The sequence below is a fragment of the Ursus americanus genome, chromosome 3, assembly GCF_024610735.1.
Source record: "Ursus americanus isolate L20-20 chromosome 3, mUrsAme1.1.p, whole genome shotgun sequence".
Lineage (NCBI taxonomy): Eukaryota > Metazoa > Chordata > Mammalia > Carnivora > Ursidae > Ursus > Ursus americanus.
Window position 1 is genome coordinate 23,958,719 of NC_142129.1, and position 21,539 is coordinate 23,980,257.

At 51.7% G+C, this 21,539-nt stretch overlaps 2 protein-coding genes across 2 annotated transcripts; one reads left to right on the forward strand and one right to left on the reverse strand.

The window, feature by feature from the left end:
• Window positions 1-4,877: 4,877 nt before the first annotated feature.
• Window positions 4,878-9,562, forward strand: PAX4 (paired box 4). The gene is given in 12 exon segments (XM_087860623.1): window positions 4,878-4,890; window positions 5,262-5,392; window positions 5,684-5,899; window positions 6,195-6,270; window positions 6,860-6,985; window positions 7,211-7,293; window positions 7,647-7,716; window positions 8,407-8,462; window positions 8,739-8,880; window positions 9,215-9,390; window positions 9,436-9,494; window positions 9,496-9,562. Coding segments are annotated over 12 exon segments (1,215 nt in total).
• Window positions 9,563-14,767: 5,205 nt separating this feature from the next.
• On the reverse strand, window positions 14,768-20,728 carry FSCN3 (fascin actin-bundling protein 3). The gene is made up of 6 exons (XM_045793633.2): window positions 20,588-20,728; window positions 18,734-19,430; window positions 18,279-18,397; window positions 15,909-16,068; window positions 15,268-15,438; window positions 14,768-14,973 (listed from the first exon to the last, which is right to left on the reverse strand). Exons 1-6 carry the CDS (start codon window positions 20,726-20,728, stop codon window positions 14,768-14,770), a joined length of 1,494 nt encoding a protein of 497 aa, XP_045649589.1.
• Window positions 20,729-21,539: the final 811 nt, after the last annotated feature.

Below are 21,539 nucleotides of genomic sequence, written 5' to 3' on the forward strand. Positions count from 1 at the left end.
GGGGAGGGGTTGCAACTTCAACGTCAAGCTTAGGACTATCCAGGGAACCTGAAGACTCCCCATGCTTTTGTAGCAAGGAAACTGCTATGACTTTAAAGTGGGAGGCTCGGGCTGCCGGAGCCTGGTTTTGGAAAGGTGGCGCAAGGTGGTGCGCTCTGGAACGCTGAGGGCTGGCCTGAGAAGGTTCTTGTTGGAGAGAGGGAAGGTGGGAGACAGAATCCCATAGCCTGCTAACAGATGCCACAGGGAGGGGTGGAAACAGCTTGGAACCGGTGTCATCTCCCCCAGTGAAGCGCCAGAAACCCCAGGTGAGGTGTCAGACCAAAGCCGCCGCCGCCCGGTCCCTGCCCTGGCTGCGCCCTGCCCTCTCCAGCTTTACGCACACGCCTGTCTTGTCTTCTGGCCCCATGAGGAGGGCAGGGGAATTCCAGCCACCTCTCCTGAGGACAGATCTTTTCCCACAGCCGCCCGACTTTATACTAGGAGTTCCTGAGGGCAGAAGAAGCCTGCAGTACGGGCTCTACATCAGGGTGAGGGACAGACTGGAATGGCCATGGGCAGACTGGAGAGGGGCGCGCAGCCGGGCTGGCGGGTGGCAAGACCTCTGAGTTAATGTATAATTTCGAGCAGATGGCGGGGGCTGGTGGCAGCCTGGGCCCAGCTAATGAGGGACAATTAGCCCCAAACCTGGTGGGGGGAGGTTGAGAGAGTCAGACAGTGAGGGCAGATATTTGCTCCTCAAACAGTCTGGTGCTCTGGGCAGAGGGCTGAGTGGCTGAGCCTTTGGGTTGGCTAGGCCCCCCTGCCAGGGCCCTTCCTCTCTTTTCCCTCCCCCCATCAACTCTAGGTCGAAAGCCTCTGTTTGTTCAGACCCAAGAGCGCGTTGTAAAGGCGGGGGGAGAGGGTAGTTTATGGGGGAAATCGCTGCCACCACCATCTGCCAGGGCTTATCCCTTCTCCCCCTGACACCACTCTCTCCACCCCTCATGCAGCTGTCTATGGGAATAGCAGGTCAGGACATGGAGCCTTGCGCCCCCAGATGCAGGGGCAGATGCGGGGGGAGGGATGAGGCAGGAAAGAAGGACTAAGAGCAGGGCTACCACAGGACTTCGGTGGGACCCTCTGTCACCCAGGCATGGCTGAGTAGAATGAGCAGCAGTCCCAGATGCCAAGGGATTGAATGGGCTCTGTGGGTACTAGAGGATGTGCTGTCCTCCCCATGGTGCTGAAGCCACCTGCTACAATCTCCCCTCATGGCCCAGGGCTCTAGCCCAGCCTGAGGAAGCTGGAGGAGGCTAGGAGAGGAGGGGAATATATGTGTGTGTGTGTGGGGGGGAGATAGAACACCCATTTCTGTGATACATTTGGCCCTGCTTTGAGAACAACAGTTCTCAGCCCTAGGATTAAGCTGGATGTACAACACCCACCCCATTGCCCCCCAAACCAAAGCATTTACCAGTGAAATCCATTCTTCCACCCTCTGGGTCTAGTCTTATTGCCCTACACCCTGCTTACTTTCAGCCTGACTTCTGAGAGGGTTTCACAGAATCCAAGGTATGGAATGGACCCAAAGGACTTTCCATGTTGGATCCTTCATGAAGGATCTGCCCAAGACCATTGTGGTAATAAAGCTTCCATCACTAGGGCTATGTTTCACTTTCGGCACCCCACTCCACAAGAGCCACCTAGCCAGCTTCTGGTTTCCCCCACCCCAACAGTGATCCAGATAACCTGTGGTGTCCTCTGTGGGCACAAGAGCTCCATGCATAACACAGAGTCCAAAAGCACCAAATCCCTAGTGGAATGGAGCCTGATAACATCTAGAGATGGAAGAACGACAACCAAGCTGCACATCTCCTCACAAACACCCCACCTGCAGCCCCCCTGCCCTTAGAAGCTCATTACCAGCACCGCCATTCCCAGAGTTCTATAGTCCAGGGTGCCCTATTTCTAAGCAAAAATGCATTCTTGGTGTCACCTCAGTCAAGGCGCCAGTTGGAGAATTGGTGAAGACACTCTGTGGAGAGAGCTGGTACTTTGTGACAAAAGCCATGCTTTTCCACACGGACCGTCATTCTCTCAGAGATTTAGGAGCCAACTTGGTCAGTATTAGGAATGAGTCTATACACGCATTTATCTTTCACAGTTATATACGTAAGACCCAGGAGTTGACCCCAAAACCTGGCATGTGCATTCTGGCTGGGCAGCTGTCTTGAGGTTCTGGAAGTCACCCTTGGGCTTCTGTGCATTCAAAGTCTTGAGGATGCTGCCCGAAATTCCCCCATCTTGCATATTCCTCATTCCCTTCAGGAGTCCTGGCCCCCGAGTGGGTGCACTCAGGGTCCAGGGGGCCTGTGTGAGAGATGGCTCTATACCTTCTTTAGGGTGACAGGTGGACACCAGGTGGGCTCTGAGGACTTCCCATGGAAGGACAGAATGGGTCGTTGGCTGTGGCTTGCTCTGCCTCAGGGCCGGTGTCAGTCAGCCCCATGCACACCTCCCTCCTCCTCTCTCCTCTGCTCATGGCCTGTGACATCACTGGCTGCTCCCAGAAGGCTGCCCTCTGCTCCTGAGCACGGGCTCTCTGTAGCTCTGGACCCCCTGGCAGGACTGAAGCAGGAGCAGAGTGGAGGCTGTTACTAGGACCAGACCCCCAAGAGCCCTGGAGCCTGCAGGGGTCTCAGGAGCCCAGCATAGGAGACTGAGACCCTCCCACTGAAGCACCCACTTCATTGCCTCCATACAGGTAGCTCACCTGCAGGCTCATTGTCTGCTCTGCCTCCCATGCTGTCTCCATGTCTTTGTGTGGCCAAGTCAACCTCCCTCCTCCTCTGTCTTTGCACCCTCACACCTTCCTGTCCCTCCAACTCCCTACCCTGCTTTCCCATCTTGGGAGTACCAGCTCTTTTATCAGACAAGTTATTAGGAATGTTGGGAAGGAGCGGGGCGGCTGTTGGGAATGGGGTTTCTGTGCGTGAATTTTGTATTTGGAGATGATTTGGGTTTGGATGTTGAACCTGAGTCCCCACTTCTCTGAGTTCTGGTCACTTAGAGGGGACACTCAGTCATAGCAAAGGTTTGTCTGATATCCTGAGCTCCCATCCCCCTGCCCTGGCAGAGCCCTTTCTATTTCCAGCTTGACTCTCCTCTCTCCATTGCTTTGGTGGCAATTACACAAACATGAAGCAGGGGTGGGGGCAGAGAAAGAGCCCCAGGATTAGGAGCTGGAAATTTTGGCTTCTGGTGAGGGACTGGCTTCTAACCCTCCTTGAGTTTTACTCCCTGGGTGGCCCCTGATTTGTGGAACCCCAATCTGTGCCTCAGGTTTTTTGTTTTTTGGGTTTTTTTTTTTTTTTTGGAAAGATCTCTGCCTTCTTTCCTGGCTTTCTGGAAAGATGAGAGCTTGAAGGGGAATGTGTCTCTATCTCCCTGGACAGAAGTGAGTAAAAGCCATTTCAGCCACTGAGTTAGAAGCAGCTCTGCATTCCATACTCTGGGCTTTCCTTGTTTCTCCTGTGCTCGTCTCCTCTTCCCGGCTACACTGTAATCTCTCAGAGGGCAAAAACCTTGTTCCTTTTCTTTCCACTCCCTTCATCCTGAACAACCAGCAGTGTGCTGATGATTAATACTTTATTCAGCAAGCAATTGCAGATTAGTGAGCTGAGCCAAGATGGCATAATTACTGCAGGGAAGTCCTATGCACGGGCTGTTTTCTGGGGTGCCCTCCAGCTCTGCCAGGGTTCCAGGCAAGAAAGGAGGTGGTTTCTACTCCCATTACTTGCTGACAAAAGCAAGAAAGGCATGGTGGCCCAGGATCTGCCTCCTTTGCTGCTCAGAGACTCTCTTGTGCTCACAAGGTATTCTGTGTTCGCTCTCTCCTGCTCCTCGCTCTCTTCCTTCGACCCGCCCTTTCATAAGTGTTAGTTCAATGAGAGAGTGTCTGATCCCAGACAGTTGTTCTCTGAGAGTGAAGCTGCTTCACTGTAAGATCTAGAACTCTCCAGAGTTAAAAGGAACCAACAACCCCAGCAGGTTAGAAGATGCCATGAGATGTGTCTTCCAAGCCTAGACCTGATGCTTGTTCATCTTTACTTACAGTGGGTGGGACCAGAGCCTCAATGCCCAGGGTTGGAGCTGAGCCCCCATGTTTCCCCAGGGCTTCCTGGAGACGATTAAAAAATCAGGAGCAAGACCCCCCCCCCCCACCCCCGAAGTGCTCTGAGGAAAGCTTTCTCGCTGGTGGTTTGGGGAAACCAAGCTTAGGAGCTCCCTGATAGTGAATGCAGTCTTGAACCTGGTCTCTAGCCTCAGACCAGGGCAAATGGGATTTTTGGGCACCAATGCCCTCTTCTGGCTGGGCAAAATATTCTAAGTTTTGGGTTTTGACCCTGTTGAATCTGAACTTAAGAGACCCAAGCGCATCACCCGGGGCTGAGAAGGCTTTCGTGGGGTCAGAGACAACAGTGTTCCATTTGCAAAAGGGAAAGCTGGAGCATTTGGATGCATGATCCTTTTCTACTTCCCTGACCTCTGACAATGGAAAGTGTGAGAAATGAGAGCCTTCCCACCCTCCAAACTCTTATCAGGACATCCAGAAAGATCCGTTCCTCTGCTGGCCCTGTCATATGTTAGTTCATCACCGAAGGGTGTAAGTAGAGAGAATTTGAATTTTCTCAGCTAACCTGCTGGCAAATTTTAGAAACCTGACCCTCTGTCACGACGTACTACAACCCAAGACCACTCTGAGCAAGAGACTTCACCCAAATAACCTCGGTCATTGCAGACCCACCCCAAGACCAAAGAAGGAGCTTCTAGGAGGAATCCCTCTCCCCAGCCTTCCCAGTTCTTCCCTGCTGTGAAGAGCGTTGGCCTGGAACATGCCGCAGGATGGTAAGACGCCTGGGAGGAGTGGGAAGAACAGGCTAGTGTAAGGAGAAAGGGAATACCTCCGAGCCCTGCTTCCCTCTACTGGTTTCCATGCCCTTGGCCTGTGTTCTGGGGGAGCTTCATCCAGGCACTTCCTTCCTGCTCCACCTGCTTCCCTTAGATCACAGGGCTCAGCGCAAATGGCCTCAAAGCAAAGACTCACCCATGCACCGCCTCCCAAAGAGAGTGGGAGCTGGGGGACCCTGGGGGAGGACTTTCTCTGTGCTGGGAAGCCAGACCAGAGCAGTCCGAGGAACCCTCTCCAAGAGGGTCCTCCATGCTGCAGGTGGGCTGGGGAGAGGGGAGATGTGTGGATGCCTCCTTCTCATGCCCAGGGATCAGCAGTGTGAATCAGCTGGGGGGGCTGTTTGTGAACGGCCGGCCCCTGCCCCTGGACACCCGGCAGCGGATTGTGCAACTGGCAGTCGGCGGGATGCGACCCTGCGACATCTCCCGGAGCCTTAAGGTAGTAGGGTTTACGCAGTGATGGGGACGAGAAGCAGGGACAAAGCACCCTCTTAAGGCAAGTCTGAGGCTCTTGCAGACTCTGAGGACTTTGGGGGCTTGGGCTACTTCCTCGGAGACCCCCTCAGGGTCTGGGGTGGGGATCTTCAGGCACCCAAGGGTGAGGCTGAATGCTCAACTCTGCAGCCTGGGCCAGTAAGTCTCACTTTGCCTTCCAGCCTCCTTCTGCCCCAGGAACACTCACCCTCTGCCAATCATGCCATCATCTGTCCCTGCTTCTCACCTGACCCAGGTATCTAATGGCTGTGTGAGCAAGATCCTAGCACGTTACTACCGCACAGGTGTCTTGGAGCCCAAGGGGATTGGGGGAAGCAAGCCCCGTCTGGCCACACCCCCTGTGGTGGCTCGAATTGCCCAGCTCAAGGGTGAGTGCCCTGCCCTCTTTGCCTGGGAGATCCAGCGTCAGCTCTGTGCCGAAGGGCTCTGCACCCAGGACAAGACTCCCAGTGTAAGTTCTCTCCCCTCCCTGCACCAGGGCTGGGAAACAGGTTGTCTGGGGAGAAGACCCCTTCTTACTTGGTAGTGGGGCCACCCCAGGCTGGGCAGGCAGGGCCGAGGGGCTCTCTTCTGAAAAGTGGCGTCGTGGGACCAGAGAGAAGAAGAAAGCATAGAAAGAGAGAAAGCTGCCCTGGGAATGATGTGTGGGCCCAGAGAGAGGAGAGAAAGGATATTGAGGAAATATCCTCAGGGTGTAACGCTGGGTCTGCACACCATCTCCCCACTCAACACCCCGACTCCCCCAGGTCTCCTCCATCAACCGCGTCCTGCGGGCGCTCCAGGAGGACCAGAGACTGCCCTGGGCACAGCTCAAGTCTCCAGGTGGGTCTTGGAGCTGCCCCCAGGGATGCTCAGAGCAAATGTCAGCATTTTACAGTTTGCAAAGCACTTTCTTGTTCTTTCTTGGATCACCCTCACAGAAAGACAGTAAGGAGGGCCTGGCAGGGAGTATTGTTCTTTCCTGGCAGAAGAAAATCGAAGCTCAGAGAAGGGAAGTGACTTACCCAAGGTTACCAGCTAGTTGTTGGTAGGTCCCGGAACGGAACTCAGGTCCCTTGGCCCTCAGGTTCACAGGATCTGCCAAGGAAGTGAAATGACCGGAACTTCCACACCCTCCCTCTGCCTTGTGCACAGCTTCTCAGGGCACCCGTCAGGTCCTGTGCGATCACGCAAACCCGGACTAACCTTGCGGCTGTTTCCCCAAACACTAAGCACGCACCTGACCATGGCACCGGGTGTCCCTCCCACTCAGTGCTCCTGAAGTAATCGCCAAGGAGCTGTGAATGTCCTGCCAGCACGGCTCTGCTCTTATACCCACGCCGTCCCCTGTCCAGAGCCCCAGGGGCTTGGGAACCCCATCTGAGAAGAATCACTATCACAAACCACCACAAGCCTTTGTCCCCCTTTACAGCTGTTTTGGCTCCAGTCCCTCACACTCCCCATAGTGGCTCTGAGGCTCCCCGGGGTCCCCACCCAGGGACTGGTCACCGGAATCGGACTATCTTCTCCCCGGGCCAAGCTGAGGCGCTGGAGAAAGGTGCCTGGGCTGGGGCAGGCAGTGGGCTAGAGGGTGCTTGGTGTGACACGTGCAGGCATTGCCCCAGTGGCCTGTGGGCAAGGCTGAGAAGTGGAGGCTGTGGGTGGCTCTGCCTTGGGGAGGAGGGTAGTTTAGGGTTGCAGCAGGTAGAAGTGGAGGCCGAGGGGGCACCCATGCCTGACTCCTCTCCCCTTGCCCTTACTATGCGAGCCTCGATCTCTGCAGAGTTCCAGCGTGGGCAGTATCCTGATTCAGTGGCCCGTGGAAAGCTGGCTGCTGCCACCTCTCTGCCCGAGGACACGGTGAGGGTGAGTGAGCTCTGCCACGCAGTGTGCACAGCCCAGCAGCAGAAAGAGTCCGGGCTGAGAAGGCTTCGGGGTCCTGAGGTGGAGAAGGGGGAAGAAGGTGGAAACAGTTTTGTTTGTAGCGGAAGTCAGACCCAAGACCCTCCTCGCTCTTCTGCTGATTGCTCTCCTCTCTTCCCCACCCACTCCAAGCCTTTGCGGTGAGGAAGGGGACAGAGGACAAAGGCCAGAGAAGGGAGGGAGCGCAAGCTCTGAGGAAGGGTCTGCGGTCTGGGTCCAGACCAGGAACACGTGGTGAGACAGTAGGTGTTGGGGCAGAGAGCACAGCCCGCTACACTGTTTCTGCCCTCCCTCAGGTCTGGTTTTCCAACCGAAGAGCCAAATGGCGCCGACAAGAGAAGCTCAAGTGGGAAATGCAGGTTCCAGGTGATTTCTCTGCACACCCATCCTTCCGTGCATCCACTCACCTTCCCACCCATCCTGCCGTGCACCCACTCACCTACCCACCCATCCTTCCGTGCACCCACTCACCTCCCCACCCATGCTTCCGTGCACCCACTCACCTACCCACCCATGCCTCGTGCACCCACTCACCTACCCACCCATGCCTCCGTGCACCCACTCACCTCCCCACCCATCCTTCCGTGCACCCACTCACCTACCCACCCATGCTTCCGTGCACCCACTCACCTCCCCACCCATCCTTCCGTGCACCCACTCACCTACCCACCCATGCTTCCGTGCACCCACTCACCTACCCACCCATGCCTCCGTGCATCCATCTATCCACCCACCCATCCATCCATCCACCCACCCACCCACCACACATTTACTCCGCATCTTCCATGTGCCAGGCCCTGCGTTAGATACTTGGTATTCAGTCTCTGTTCTTCAGGTTTGCACTGTCCCCAGTTTACCATCCATGAGATTTAATCCTTCTTCCCCAGTCCCCCTAGGCTCCGCCTTGGGGAGGAGGCCAGTTAGGGTTGTAGCATTCGTCTCCTCCCATCCCTGCCAGAAGTTGCAGCCTTTCCTAGAACCTCCCTGCTACTCCCCACTCCTGCCCACTCTCTAGACCCATTCCTCCTTCTGAGCGGATCTGCTCTCACCCTGTAGGTACTTCCCAGGACCTGACTCTACCGAGTGCCTCGCCAGGGACCACCTCTGCACAGGTATCCAGGAAGAGAGGGGGAGTTTGTGAACTGGGAAGACAAGCGCTCACTGCTGCTCCCATTCCCAGTGAGGCCGGAGCTAGAACTCCTGACTGCTCCAGGTTCCTACACTGCACACTTGAGAAAGCCCCATCCTCATAGTCTACCATGTGAATGGTGCCCTCGGAGTTGTACAGGGTACAGCCAGAGGCGGGGGCAGCCTTAGAGCCCCAGGTCTGCTGAACAGGAGCCATCGCTGACAGTGGTGGTGGTGGTGGGGTCTCTTGCTTTTTCTAGCGGTCACCCTGCAGTGTGCCCACAGCAGTCCTGCCTGCCCTGGAATCCTTGGGTCCCTCCTGCTATCAGCTGTGCTGGGGGACAGCACCAGACAGGTGTCTGAGTGACACCCCACCCCAAGCCTCTCTCAAGCCCTGCTGGGGTAAGAATCCATAGGCCAGGCCTCACTCCTGCACGGTGTGGGGAGTGCTTACTTCTTGACCCACGAGAGGGCAGGGATTTTCAGTCAGAGTCATCAAGGAATCTTGACACAGATTTCTTCATTCCTTGCATGGCTTACAAGGTTGGACATGAGCACCCCCGGAGTCCATAGTACCACTGACAGCCTTAGCAGGAAAAGGGGATGGGATCGGGATTTGACGCTATATATATATACCCATCATGTATATACAATGTCTGTCCCTCTCCCCACCAGTGACTTTGAGGGGTGGGAAGACAGCAACAAACCCAAACTCACCCTCTCTTCGTCCCCGCAGGCTACCTGCCTCCTGCAGCTGAGCTCCCTGGATTCAGTCCTGCTCTGCCACCCTTGCCCTTCCTTCCATTGCCTCCACTGCCAGTCTTGGTGCCCCTGAGGCCTTGCTCTGGCCCAGCTCCCCACCCCTGCAAGGCCTGGAATGAGGGAGGAGGGCCAGAGTGGAAAGGGGATGGGGTGGGGAGGACCTAATATCATCCTGCCCAAGCAGATTATTGCTGCCCTCGTTCCTGTGACTCTTCTTCACCGGTGGACCTGGCCTGGCCCTGCCCGCTGCCCTCAGATGGGGCACCTGTTTGGAGGAGCGGGAGAAGAAGCTGTGCCCACCCACTACTCACACTGGCCTTAAATGGCCTCTAGTTGGCAGGAATAAAAACATTTTTTTAAATGAACAGTAGTTCCTGTTCGTGTTTTTCCCATGAATATTCATACTCCCACCCCTTATATTTAACAACGATAAAGTTTGTTCTATCTCTATGCCTATCTACCTATCATCTTTATCTTCCTATCTATCTCCCTATCTTCCAATCCATCTAATCTATGTATTTATCATATGATTTATTTATATATGTAACTACGTATGTATGTACCTAGCTCTCATCTGTTTAATGTATCTATATGTCTCTGTAACTATCTAATCTGTCTAATCTACTTGTCTATCTGTGTATATATCTACATACGTATGTATGTAGATATGTATCTGTATTAATGTTTGGTGCTCATATACCCGTTGGCGCACCCACCCACACCCCCATACGCTGATGGTATGTCATAGCATGTCACCCCTAAGTCCCCAACAGGCATCCCCCCAAAATAAGGAACTTTTCTTACATAGCTACAACATCTAAGAAAATTTACAATAATTCCTTAACCTAAGAAAATACACATGACTTCCTTAATTGCATACGTATTTTTGGCAAAGCAGCAGAGCAGAAAGGCCATTATTCATACTCTGCTTATCGCTTTATACATGATCCGGGGGCAGGTTTGCTTACTTCTTGGCAGTAAGTTCCAAATCTTCTCAATTTTGTCTCCCTGCAGAGAAATCTCTAGGCTCCTCCTGGGAAGCCGTGGTTTGTAGGGAAAGAGAGGAATATGGGGAAAAGCGGGTGAAGAAAGGGATATTGTGAATGGAGGATGGGCTCATCCTTCCCAATTTTTTCCCTTTCGAAGAGCTGGGGTTAGAATGATGATGGTGCGAAGCAGGATGAGAGGAGTGGGGGCAAGTCAGTTTTCTCCCATCTGGGAAGGGAACTCATCCAGAAGTTCTCATCATCGAATACTCTAGTGCTGCGCTCTTCAGCAAGTAGCCACCAGTCACGTGTGGCTATTTAAACATAACTAAGTAAAATGAACCATTCAGCTCCTCATTCATGCTAGTCACTTATCAAATGCCCAATAGTCACAGGTGTCCCCTGGCTCCTGTATCAGACAGTAATCACTATAGAACATTTCCATCAGCACAGAAAGTTCTATGGGCCAGCACAGCTCTCGAATGAAATTCCAAGGGTCATGGAGCACAGCCTGCCCCTGCCCTGCTGACAGACTGCCCAGGAAAACGGGTGAGGTTTGGAGGGATGGCAATCTGCACGGTACAGTCTGAGAACAAGCCATTCACTTGGCAATAGGACTGAGGTCAGCAGTGGAGGGAGCTGCCAGCTGAGGCCTCATGGCCGAACACATTCAAGTGGAGGATGGATGGCCACCTGTGGGAAATGGGGGTAACAGACTATGTGTGCGCGCGTGTGTGTGTTTATCTCCGTGCACATGCATGCTCATGCATCTAAGTTTGTATATGCATTTATGGAATCCTGGGGAAGAGATTCTGCATCAAATGATCCCCAAGGTCCTATCTCCTTGAAGAGTGTAGTGTATTCCACTCCATATCTTGGGCCCATTCTTAACGTTCTCTAGGTAAGAGATGCCCTGGTCTCTAGTGTTCTCATGCTTCGGTTATTAGATTAAAATTATTACAGAATTGTTTTATATCTCTTGAGGAGAAATATACTTACAAAAACCTGAGGTCATTTTCCTCTATGCAAATGGAATCTCTCTCGTGTTGTAGTTTTAGCTTCTTTTCTTTTAACAGATTTAAAAACCAGGCACTCATTATAGTGTGGTGTAATTTTCCCAAAGTGGGGGTCAGGTATCACTGCTGGTATTTGAGAACATTTTAGGAGGAATGTAGACACTGCATTAAATAATATTTAGTCAGAAATGAGAAAAGTATTCCCCTTTTGACTCCCTTTCAATTCCAATTGCATTGAAGAGAAAGCTTTCATTTTGGTCCTAGTCTTTAGTGCCTCTGTAACAGTTGTTAACCTTTTTGTAACAGAGGGCAAGGGAACCTCAGGTTCTGAGCTTTGGGCAAAGGAGGGAAATCTAACTACGATTTGATAACATCACTGTGTTTTCATTGTATTTATTTTTAATGTCACTTTCTATTTATGGCAAGTGATCTCACCTTCCATTTCATGATAGTGATTAAAATATTCCTTTTTTTTTATTTTAAAAGATTTTATTTATTTATTTGACACAGAGAGAGAGAGAGCCCTAGCAGAGAGAACAACAGAGGGAGAGGGAGAAGCAGGCTCCCCACTGAACAGGGACCCCAAAGCGGGACTGGATCCCAGGACCCTGGAACCATGATCTGAGCCGAAGGCAGATGCTTACCGACTGAGCCATCCAGGCACTTCTAAAATGTTCCTTTCTAAATGAAAGTACTTAATTGTCTTTGCCAGTAAAGACATTGATAGAGCAAATGGTAGATAGATGAAGGGCAAAGTTATAAAGAGAGTACAAAAATGATGGTCATTGTGGAAGCTCTGTTTTGATGGAAAGAGTAGTGGACATTACAGTCCATTCTAATAGAAGAATTGAGTCAGAGCTCGCAGTCATGGAACCCTCACTTCAGCTCCCTGTAAAAGGTGGGCAGTGATGGGGAAAGTACCTGTCTTGCCCAACTGGTGAGATCAAAGGTGAGATAATTGGTAAACTTCAAGCTATACAGGCATAAGGTGTGTCATTACCATTACCCTGTGCCCATAGGACTTATAATCCTTCATTCTTTCAAAACCAAAAGGACATCTAATCCTTTCTGGATTCTGAATCCTTCAGGGCAAAACTGGCTCCTCATGGGATTACTAGAAAAATTCTAGTGGTCCTAGAAAGGATGGGAGAAGATCAATGGAAGAACTGGTTACCATTTGGTCTTGCCTCTTCTGGATAGAACTTGGAGTGGCCTGGGGCCTCGGTCTCCACCCACATCCAGACCCCTATTCTGTACTGAGTCAGATGCACACAGGGGTCTTGGGGGTGGCCTTTTGTGTATTGTTGCTCGAAACAGGTGTTTTGCTAAACTGGGTAGGGAAAGTTGTGTAACAGATATTCTCATGGATCTTGACTCTGGGGTTCCTGTTGTGTTTAGTGCAGTAGTTTCTCCTGGAGGATTTGGATTTCCGTAGGTGGCATCCCATTGACCTGGGAAGGGAAGAGGAAACAGAAACCTTCAGTCAGTCCTTCACTGATTTGGGGCTTTCAGGAAAAATCTGGTAAGATCATCTGGGAAAAAACAGAATAAAGTGATTTCTTCCTTCCTTCCTTCCTTCCTTCCTTCCTTCCTTCCTTCCTTCCTTCCTTCTCGCTCTCTCTCTCCCTCCTTTTTTTTCTTTTTTCTTTCTTTCTTTCTCTCTTTCTTTCTTAGTAGGCTCTACGCCCAGCATGGAGCCCAACACGGGGCTCACACTCACAACCTTGAGATCAAGACATGAGCTGAGATCAAGAGTCAAACACTCAGCCGACTGAGCCACCCAGGCGCCCTGTTTTGTCCCATGCTTGATGAGGGATTACACAGATATATGTGAAGTTAATTTATAGGGAAAGGCAGTAAAAATTGTTTTTAAATCAAATTAATGGTGTAAAAATAGCATCAGAGTTCAAAGGGATACTATAGTCAACAGATAAGATTTACTAAGAATGCAACTGGATCAGGGAAGGCTTCTGGTAGAGTGCAGTGCACTAGACGCCAGGCTGTTTACTACACATTTCATAATCATTATGTCACATAACACAACAATATTCTACAAGATAGATTCTATATTCCCATTTCGTTGGCAAGGAACAGGCTTTGAGAGGTTCGTTTTTCCAGGGTCAAACAAGTTTGACTGACAAAAATCTAATTAGAACCCAGTTCAATGACCGGGAATGAGCCCTTAACCACTAGGATACACTGTTTACTGGAATGTCAGGACTGGAAGGAGCCTGAGAAGTTTAGTTCAGTTGAAACCCTTCATGGAACAGATGAGAAAACAAGCCTGCTGGAATTTCATTTGATTTTTTCCAGTTTGGCCATAGCAAAGGGTTTGTATAGAAAACCAGTAGACAATGCAAGAAAAGAGTGAACGTACATAGTGGGGGTCTATATCTAGATTCACGTGATTACTTAACCTTCATACCACCTTATGAAGTAGATATTATTCCCATTTTATAGATAAGGAAACCAAGGCCTAGCAGCGTTAAAGCAATTTCTCCGAGGTTCCAGGTCTATATGAGAGCAACACCAAAGCTCTTCTCCTAGAACATCCTCATGACTTTCCAAGCCAAGAAAGCGAGGTCAACTATGAAAAAATGGGGCTAAGAGCAGTGAAGTGTCCTGGAGAGTTGTGACCAGGGAATGATGGATTAGAGGCAGCACTTTAGGAAAGCAAACTTGGTGTGGAGAAGAGGTTGGCTGGGATGGATCTGGAGGCAGGGGGTGCTGCTGGGGAGCCCTTTTTGCAGTGCCGGCTTTGGGTAAAGAGCCCGGATCCACACGGTAGCAGAGGTAGTTAAGAAGGAGCGAGCACTCAAGAGGCTTTGTTAAGGAAGCGCCTAAGAATTTTCAGGGTTTGGTAAAGGCAGTGAAAGGGAGGAAGGAGAGATGGGGCTGAGGTCTTGATCCAGAGCATTTGGGAGACAGCAATGCCCTAGATGGCCATGGGGGAGGGCTGGAAGAATCATCCGTGGAAGGGAGGGTGAGGAGGCTGATTTTGAAGGGATGGCAGGACAAAGTCAAGTCAGTTGTCAATCAGGAAGTTGGAAAGAGAGGAGGGCAGAGCTCAGGAGAAGGGTCAGAGCTGCAGATGAATACTTGGGAGCCATCAGTACTCCAGGGATCCAGGGGTGCAGGGATAGAAAGTGCATGGGATAGAAAGTATACCCTCAAAGTTGCCGGTCTTTCCTGAAGATGCAGCAAAACTCTGCATCTTAACGAAGAGAGATGAACACATGAGGACACCTGATTCTCTCCCCTGCAAGCTTGCTTGCACGCACGTGTCAGAGTGGCATAACCCTCAGAAACCTAGATCTGATGTCCCCTCCCCTCTCCAGCACGTCTGGGTTTAGAAGCCCTGAGAGGAAAGGCACAGGTGGGGAATAAATGTCTGGAGTTGAGCAGGTTGTGGGACAGAAGTCAGTCCACGGGTGTGTTTTGGTCTCACTCTCACCCACTTCCCTTCTTTTCTTGCCCCTCAGCACCTGCTCCTCCACCTCCCGGTCCGGACCCACGTCATCTTACCTAAAACTCCCAAATACACTCTTTGGTAATCTCTTCGCTGTCTGCCAGCAGGGTACCGCTTCGGTCGGACCGCATGTAGAAGCCGTTGGGCGCCAGCACCGTGAGCAAGTTGCTCCCGTGAAGCTCTATGCAGAAGTTGAGCGCAAACTTCCCCCAGGGGCGAAAGGTGCCGAAGGATGTTATTGACCAGAAGGATCCACCCTGTGCTGGGGAGGGAAGGGTAAAGGATGAGGGCATCCAGCCTGAGGAGGCTGCGGGGAGGCGCGCCCTCCCTCCCTGGCCACCCTACCGGCCGGGGCTGGCAGGTCCCTCTACGGAAACGCGAGACGGCTGGTTTTTGTTCTGCCAACCCATTCCGGGGGCCTTGAAGTGTGAAAACAAACAGAAACTCCGTTTTTCTCGTTCTCGTAAGTAGGCTCTGAGAGGCAGGCCCTGAGTCGGAGTGGGGCTAAGGCAGGGCGAGCCCGCGAACCCCGGGCTGGGGAAGAGGAGCGCCTCACCCTGGAAGTGGTAGATGCCCTGGCGGCAGGGCAGCAGGTGAATGCAGTCGGGCTGATCCATGTTGCACTTCATGAGGTCGTGTTCCGACGAGGTGCCCACGTACCCGTAACGACCTCTCAATACGAGGAAGGGCCGGTTAGCTAATCGAATCCCAAATTCCTCATTGGGGCCTGAAAGAAATAGAAGGGAGGGATCTGGATGAGCTGCTTTTAGATGCTTTCCCAGGTAGAAGCAGGAAGAAGGACGCCAGTGTTGTCAACATTTCAACAATTACTGAACACCTACTATGTGCCAGATCTTAGGCTGGGTGCTTATGCAATGTTTGCGAAAGCACTTAGTACCGTGTGGAGCCCAGGAGGTTTTAATATTCTTGCTTCCTTTGAGGTGTGTCCACCTATTTCATCTTCACGAGGATCCTGCGAGGCAGGCAGGGTGGATATCACCGCCAACGGTAACGGAGCCAATGAAACTGCGGCTCAAAGAGGTGTTTGCCCAGGTGAGGAGAAAAACTCAGTGATTCAGCAAATACACAGACCCAAATCTTCTGACCCCAACTCCACTGCTTTTTCTATTATATCGCAGCTCCCTCTGAAGGCTTCTCTGACTTGGAATAACCTGGCAGGAGGCCCGCTCTCCTCACCTGGAATGGTGGCATTGGCCATCAGCAGGCCGTTGTCTACGATGCCCAAGAAGCGTCCGTTGGGAGACTGCAGGATGATCTTGCCGCAGTTCCAGTGCACGTGGAAGAAGGTGTCAGCCTCCATCGGGTGCCCGTTAGCCACCACTGTCCTGTGGCGCCTCTGGAGAGATTACAGGGAGCAGAGAAGAGAAACAAGGACACAATCTCAGCTTTCTTCCCGTCATTTTTATTCCTAGATCCTTTCCCCCATCCCAACCACTAGCTGTCTTCATTCTCCCAGGGCGTGATTTATGCTTTCACATCCTTTTTTTTTTTTAAGATTTTATTTATTTATTTGACAGAGAGAGAGAGAGCGCGCGCACACAAGCAAAGGGTAGTGGGAGAGGAAGAAGTAGGCTCCCTGAAATCCCAGGACCCTGAGATCATGACCTGAACCAAAGGCAGACGTTTAACTGACTGAGCCATCCAGGCGCCCCGTTTTCACATCCTTTTTGGAAAACATACTGTGGCCTCAGTCTCCCACTTCCCCAGTCTTTGCTATATCCCAGAGTTCATCATCCAAAAAGGACCTGGATAACTACATGGAGAGAAATAAACCTCAGCCCAGACTCCAAAATCATTTCAGAATGGATGACAGAGATAAAAATGAAAGCAAAACCATAAAACATCTACAGGAAAACATAGGACAAATTCTTTGTAACACTGGGGCAGGCAATGATTTATTGGAACCAAAAAGTCACTAATCATTTATAGAATGGAGAAATTGGACTTCATCAAAATAAACAACTTGCTGCTCAAAAGACACTATTAAGCAAATGAAAAGGCAAGCCACAGATCGGGAGGAAACACCTACAATACATATATTTGGCAAAGAACTTGACTTTAGAACATAGAAAGAACTCTTACAACTTGATAATAAGATAACCCAATGACAAATGGGCAAAAGATTTGAACAGACACCTCTCAGAGAAGATATACAAATGGCCAATAAGCACATGAAAAGATACTCAACATGATTAATTATAAGGGAGATGCAAATTAAAGCCACAGTAAGATGCCACTGCACATCTGTTAGAGTGGCTAAAATTAAAAAGACAGACAATACCAAGTGCTGATGAGGTCGTGGAGCAATTAGAACTCCCATACATGACTGGCAAGAATGTAAAATAGTACACTCACTTTAGAAAACTATTTAACATTTTCTTAAAAATGTAAACATGGGGCACCTGGGTGGCTCTGTCGGTTAAGCGTCTGCCTTCAGCTCAGGTCATGATCCCAGGATCCTGGGATCAAGTCCTGCATCGGGCTCCCTGCTCAGCAGGGAGCCTGTTTCTCCTTCTGCCTCTGCCTTTCCCCCACTGCTTGTGCGCTCTCTCTCTCTCCCTCTTTCTCTAGCTTGCTCACTCTCAAATAAATAAATAAAATCTTTAAAATACATATAAACACACATTTATCACGGGACCCAGCATTTCTACCCCTACGTATTTGCCTAAGATAACTGAAAATATAGCCCCACAAAAAAACTTGTACACAAACATTCCTAGCAACTTTATTTTTTTTAAAGATTTTATTGATTCATTTGAGAGAGAGATCAAGAGAGAGCACAAGCAGGGGGGAGACGGAAAAGCAGGCTCCTTGCTGAGCAGGGAGCCCGACATGGGGCTCGATCCCAATATCCTGGGATCATGAACTGAGCCGAAGGCAGATGCTTAACCGGCTGAGACACGCACAATTTTATTCACAATAGCCCACACCAGAAACGACTCAAGTGTTCATCAACAAGCAAATGGATAAACAAATTAGGTTTGTGTTGATGACTAGTAGTATGGAACACTGCTCAGCAATAAAAGGGACAAACTACTGATACACGGATCATGAATGAATCTCAAAAACATTATGCTGATGAAAGGAAGAATGCATACTGTCCTACGGTGTGAGCCCATTTATATGAAATTCTAGAGTAGGCAACTCTGATCTCTAGTGACAGAGTAGTAACAGTGGGAGAGGGGAGGCCAAGGGGGAAGGGGAACTGACTACCAAGGGGCAAGAGGGAATTTCCGTGGTGATGGAAATACTCTCTAACTTGTGACTGCGGCATGCATAGGCATACACATTTGTCAAAACTTATTGAATTGTACATTTAAATGAGTGCACTTTATTGTATATAAATTGTGCCTAAATAAAGTTGCTTTTTCTTTTTTTTTAAAGAGAACCCATTGGATGAAATTGGGCCCATTGGTTGAAAATTGACAAGGGCCTCCACAGTTCACCTCAGCATCTGGTCACCTGCCTTGAAGAAGGAGAAAGTACGCCTAGAATGGGAGAGCTCAGAGATCAAGGGTTCTCTTGCTCAGAAGGCCAAGGTCTCACCTGGGCTAGGTAGCAGCCATTGGCTGCACGAAGCTGCAAGGCGGAGCTCTCATCATCACATTCAAACTGGAACAAGGACATTGGAGTTATGTGCTCAGAGGCAGCACAAACCTCAACATCTGCAGAGAAAGAACATGTCAGAAGGAGCCAGAGTCTGGCCTCACCCTCAGTCTCAGCCCCTCCTCCACACTTTATGTCTCGGTGCCTTCTGTTTTCCCTTCTCAGCCTTGACCCCTCTCTGCGGACCACAGGAGCCTGGAGAAGACCCAAGCTCCTTCCCATAAAGCCCATGCCCCTGCCTTATCACCCTGCTCCGTGGTCTAAGAGATCCTGTTGGGACCCCAGGATCTTCCTTATCAGCAGGTTCAAAAATCTTTGCTGAACTCCAACACACTTTTCTCTTCTCAGCAGCCAGCTCTCCCTCCCTCCATAGCTGTCTTGGACCCAGCACTTGCCATAGACGATGGAGAGGAACTTCCGAGTCTTTGACCTGAGGGTGATCCAGGTGGGACAGCGCTGTAGGACGAACCACTCCTCACCCCTGTGGGGATTGGAGCCCAGGCCCAGGAGCAGGCGTGCGCCCTGTGGGTACAGCATGCCTCCTTCTCCATCGCTCAGTGCCACGAGCCCTCCAGGCCGCACCTGCATGTGAAAAGCTGTCTGTGTGGAGGGTTGGGGGACCAGCCGGTCTACGTGGGACAAGAAGAAGTGTGCTGAGGTCTCCAGGTGGTAGCAGCCATCTTGGAAATGCAACAGGAAGCCACATTCCTCCAGGCAGGGAACTGGCGCATCCACCCAGACGCGGCCCACGGTGGGGTCAGCCCGAGCGTAGCAGTGGTTGACAGGGCTGTAGAGGATCACGTGGACGTGCAGGGCTGGCCGGGGGGTCCACATGTGGTAAGCCGAGAGGACCCTGGAGTTGCAGAACACATCTTCACCGTCAGACTCCAGATAACGACCACTAATAATGCATTGGAGGGTCCACTTGCCGTTGCGGTGGAAACGCAGGAGGAAGCAGCCGTGGTGGCTGGTCCTTGGCCGGCCGTAGCACAGACTGCCATCTGCCTCGCACAGGAGGTAGAGGCCCTGCAAGCCCCTTAGTCGTACCACGGCCTGTGCATCGTGCTCGTTGCTCACCAAGATCTCCCAGGTCTGCAGGCGTTGGGAGGGAGAGGAAGGCAGTCAGCAATGCCAAATGACTACGCCAGGGAATCCCACCACCATCACCCCTGGCATCACCCGAGAACCTTCATGGGGACCAACCACCTTCCCCTCCACATCAGCCTCCACAGCAACTGTCAACTCTCCCACCCTCTCATCCAACACTGATCAAAGGATTTCTGGAGACCTCTACTACTGGAACCAGAGCGCTTCGCAAGATCCCAAGAGAAAGAGACAGCCAGCGGAGAGGGAACACAGCAGGGGGAGTGGGAGAGGAAGAAGCAGGCTCATAGCGGAGGAGCCTGATGTGGGGCTCGATCCCAGAACGCCGGGATCACGCCCTGAGCTGAAGGCAGACGCTTAACCGCTGTGCCACCCAGGCGCCCCCCAAGAGAAGCTCTACATGCCTACCTCTTCCAGCTCTCTCTTACTTGGTGGCTTCCTTCAATGACTAATTTTCTAAGAAGTGCTTTGGTTTAAGTTTTACTTTTCTCTTCCTCACTGTTGCCCTTGGACAGCGCACTAGCTAACACTCCCCTCCCCAAAGCCCACCTCCCCAGCATGGCAGGAGAAAATCAAGACCTCTTACAGGCAGGCCCAGGCTCCAGGGATAAGGATGGGAACACATACGGCTGAGATGCAATCATCTAATTCAGCTGGGATCAACCCTGCTCTAAAAGAGAGCCTTGCTACCGCCTCGCTCTGGGGTAGCCTTGCAGGGTTGCCCTCTCGCAGAGGGCTTGTAGAGGTCCCCATTCCCAAACCGCAGCTGAACAGAATCACGGGCCCTGCGGTCCCTCCCCTGGACGCCCACCATCCTGCCTTCCAGCCTGGGCTCTTCACCTCTCCTCTTTGTGATGACACGACCAACACCCGGGGTGTTGGGGTGGAGGGAAGAAAGCAGCCAGAGAAGGCAAGGCAACAAAGGCTGAGGCTTTGGCTCTCGACAGGTTTAGAGAGGGGGAGAGGGAGCAATGGGGACCTGTGAGCAAAAGCCTGGGGTAGGAGGGTCTTGGCCGGCAATGGCAGAGGCTAGGAAAATGATTGAGAGTGTACCGCAGACACACACACACACACACACACATACACATGCGGGCGAGAGCCTGGCCACTGGTAAAGAGGACTCCAGTGCAGGTTTGCTTGGTTACCTGTCTCCGGCCCAAACCCTTTGCAGTAGCAGTGACCGTGTTCTTATACGCCTCAAACGTGAGGTAGGATCCCGCCCAGCTGATAAGCCCAACCCTCAGCTCCTCGGGCTTGGGTCTCCGCGTCCACTCCACCTCCTCCATGGGGCCGGCGCCACGGTGATGACTCCGTCCGGCCCAGCCTGCCCCCCAGTGGTGTGGTTCCACAGGCCATAGGGCCTGGAATCAGGCCTGTAGCACCCACCAGAAGACGGTCCCAGAGGGAATTTCTCAGGCAGAGGCTGGCCCAGGGCCCAGCGCCTCTGTGACCCGGGAGCATTGTGACTGTGAGGGCTGCCTCTCATCCATGGTGGGGAAAGGGCACTGGCCCAGCCACGTCAATCCACAGCCCAGAGGAAGTGGGTCTAGGGCGTCTGGCATTCAGCTCCCCCCCGCACAACTCCCGGCACCGACGTGGCTGAGCTAAGACAGGGATCGGAATTTCGGCCTGTGCCAGCGATCACCTGTAACTACAGGCAAGTGCCTTCCCTTCTTCACTTGTTTCTCATTTTAATCACAGGATAACAACCCCTTTTCTCCCCACAAAGTGGGGTCTGCTTGGCTCCCTTGGGACTCAAGTGTTTTTAAAGTTTAAGGTATCCGGGAAAAATCTATGAACTTTTACAGCCCTTGAGAGAATGAGGCCAAAATGTCTCAGAAGGTGCTTTTCAAGAAGTGAGGAAACCCTAGACAGATAATCAGCAGGGATCAAATTACTCATATTCATCAGGAAAGGCTAAGAGAAGGGGAAGGAAAATGTTCTAGACGGGGAGAGCACGGGGCATCTTCCTCACAATCCCCAGCCGCACTGCTGCTGGGCTGCCCCTAAGGATCCCAGACCTCCCCCTCAAAGGGTCCCTGTTGGCCAACAGCCTCTGGGACTCATTTCCTATAGAGCTCCTGGAGAAAATCAGTC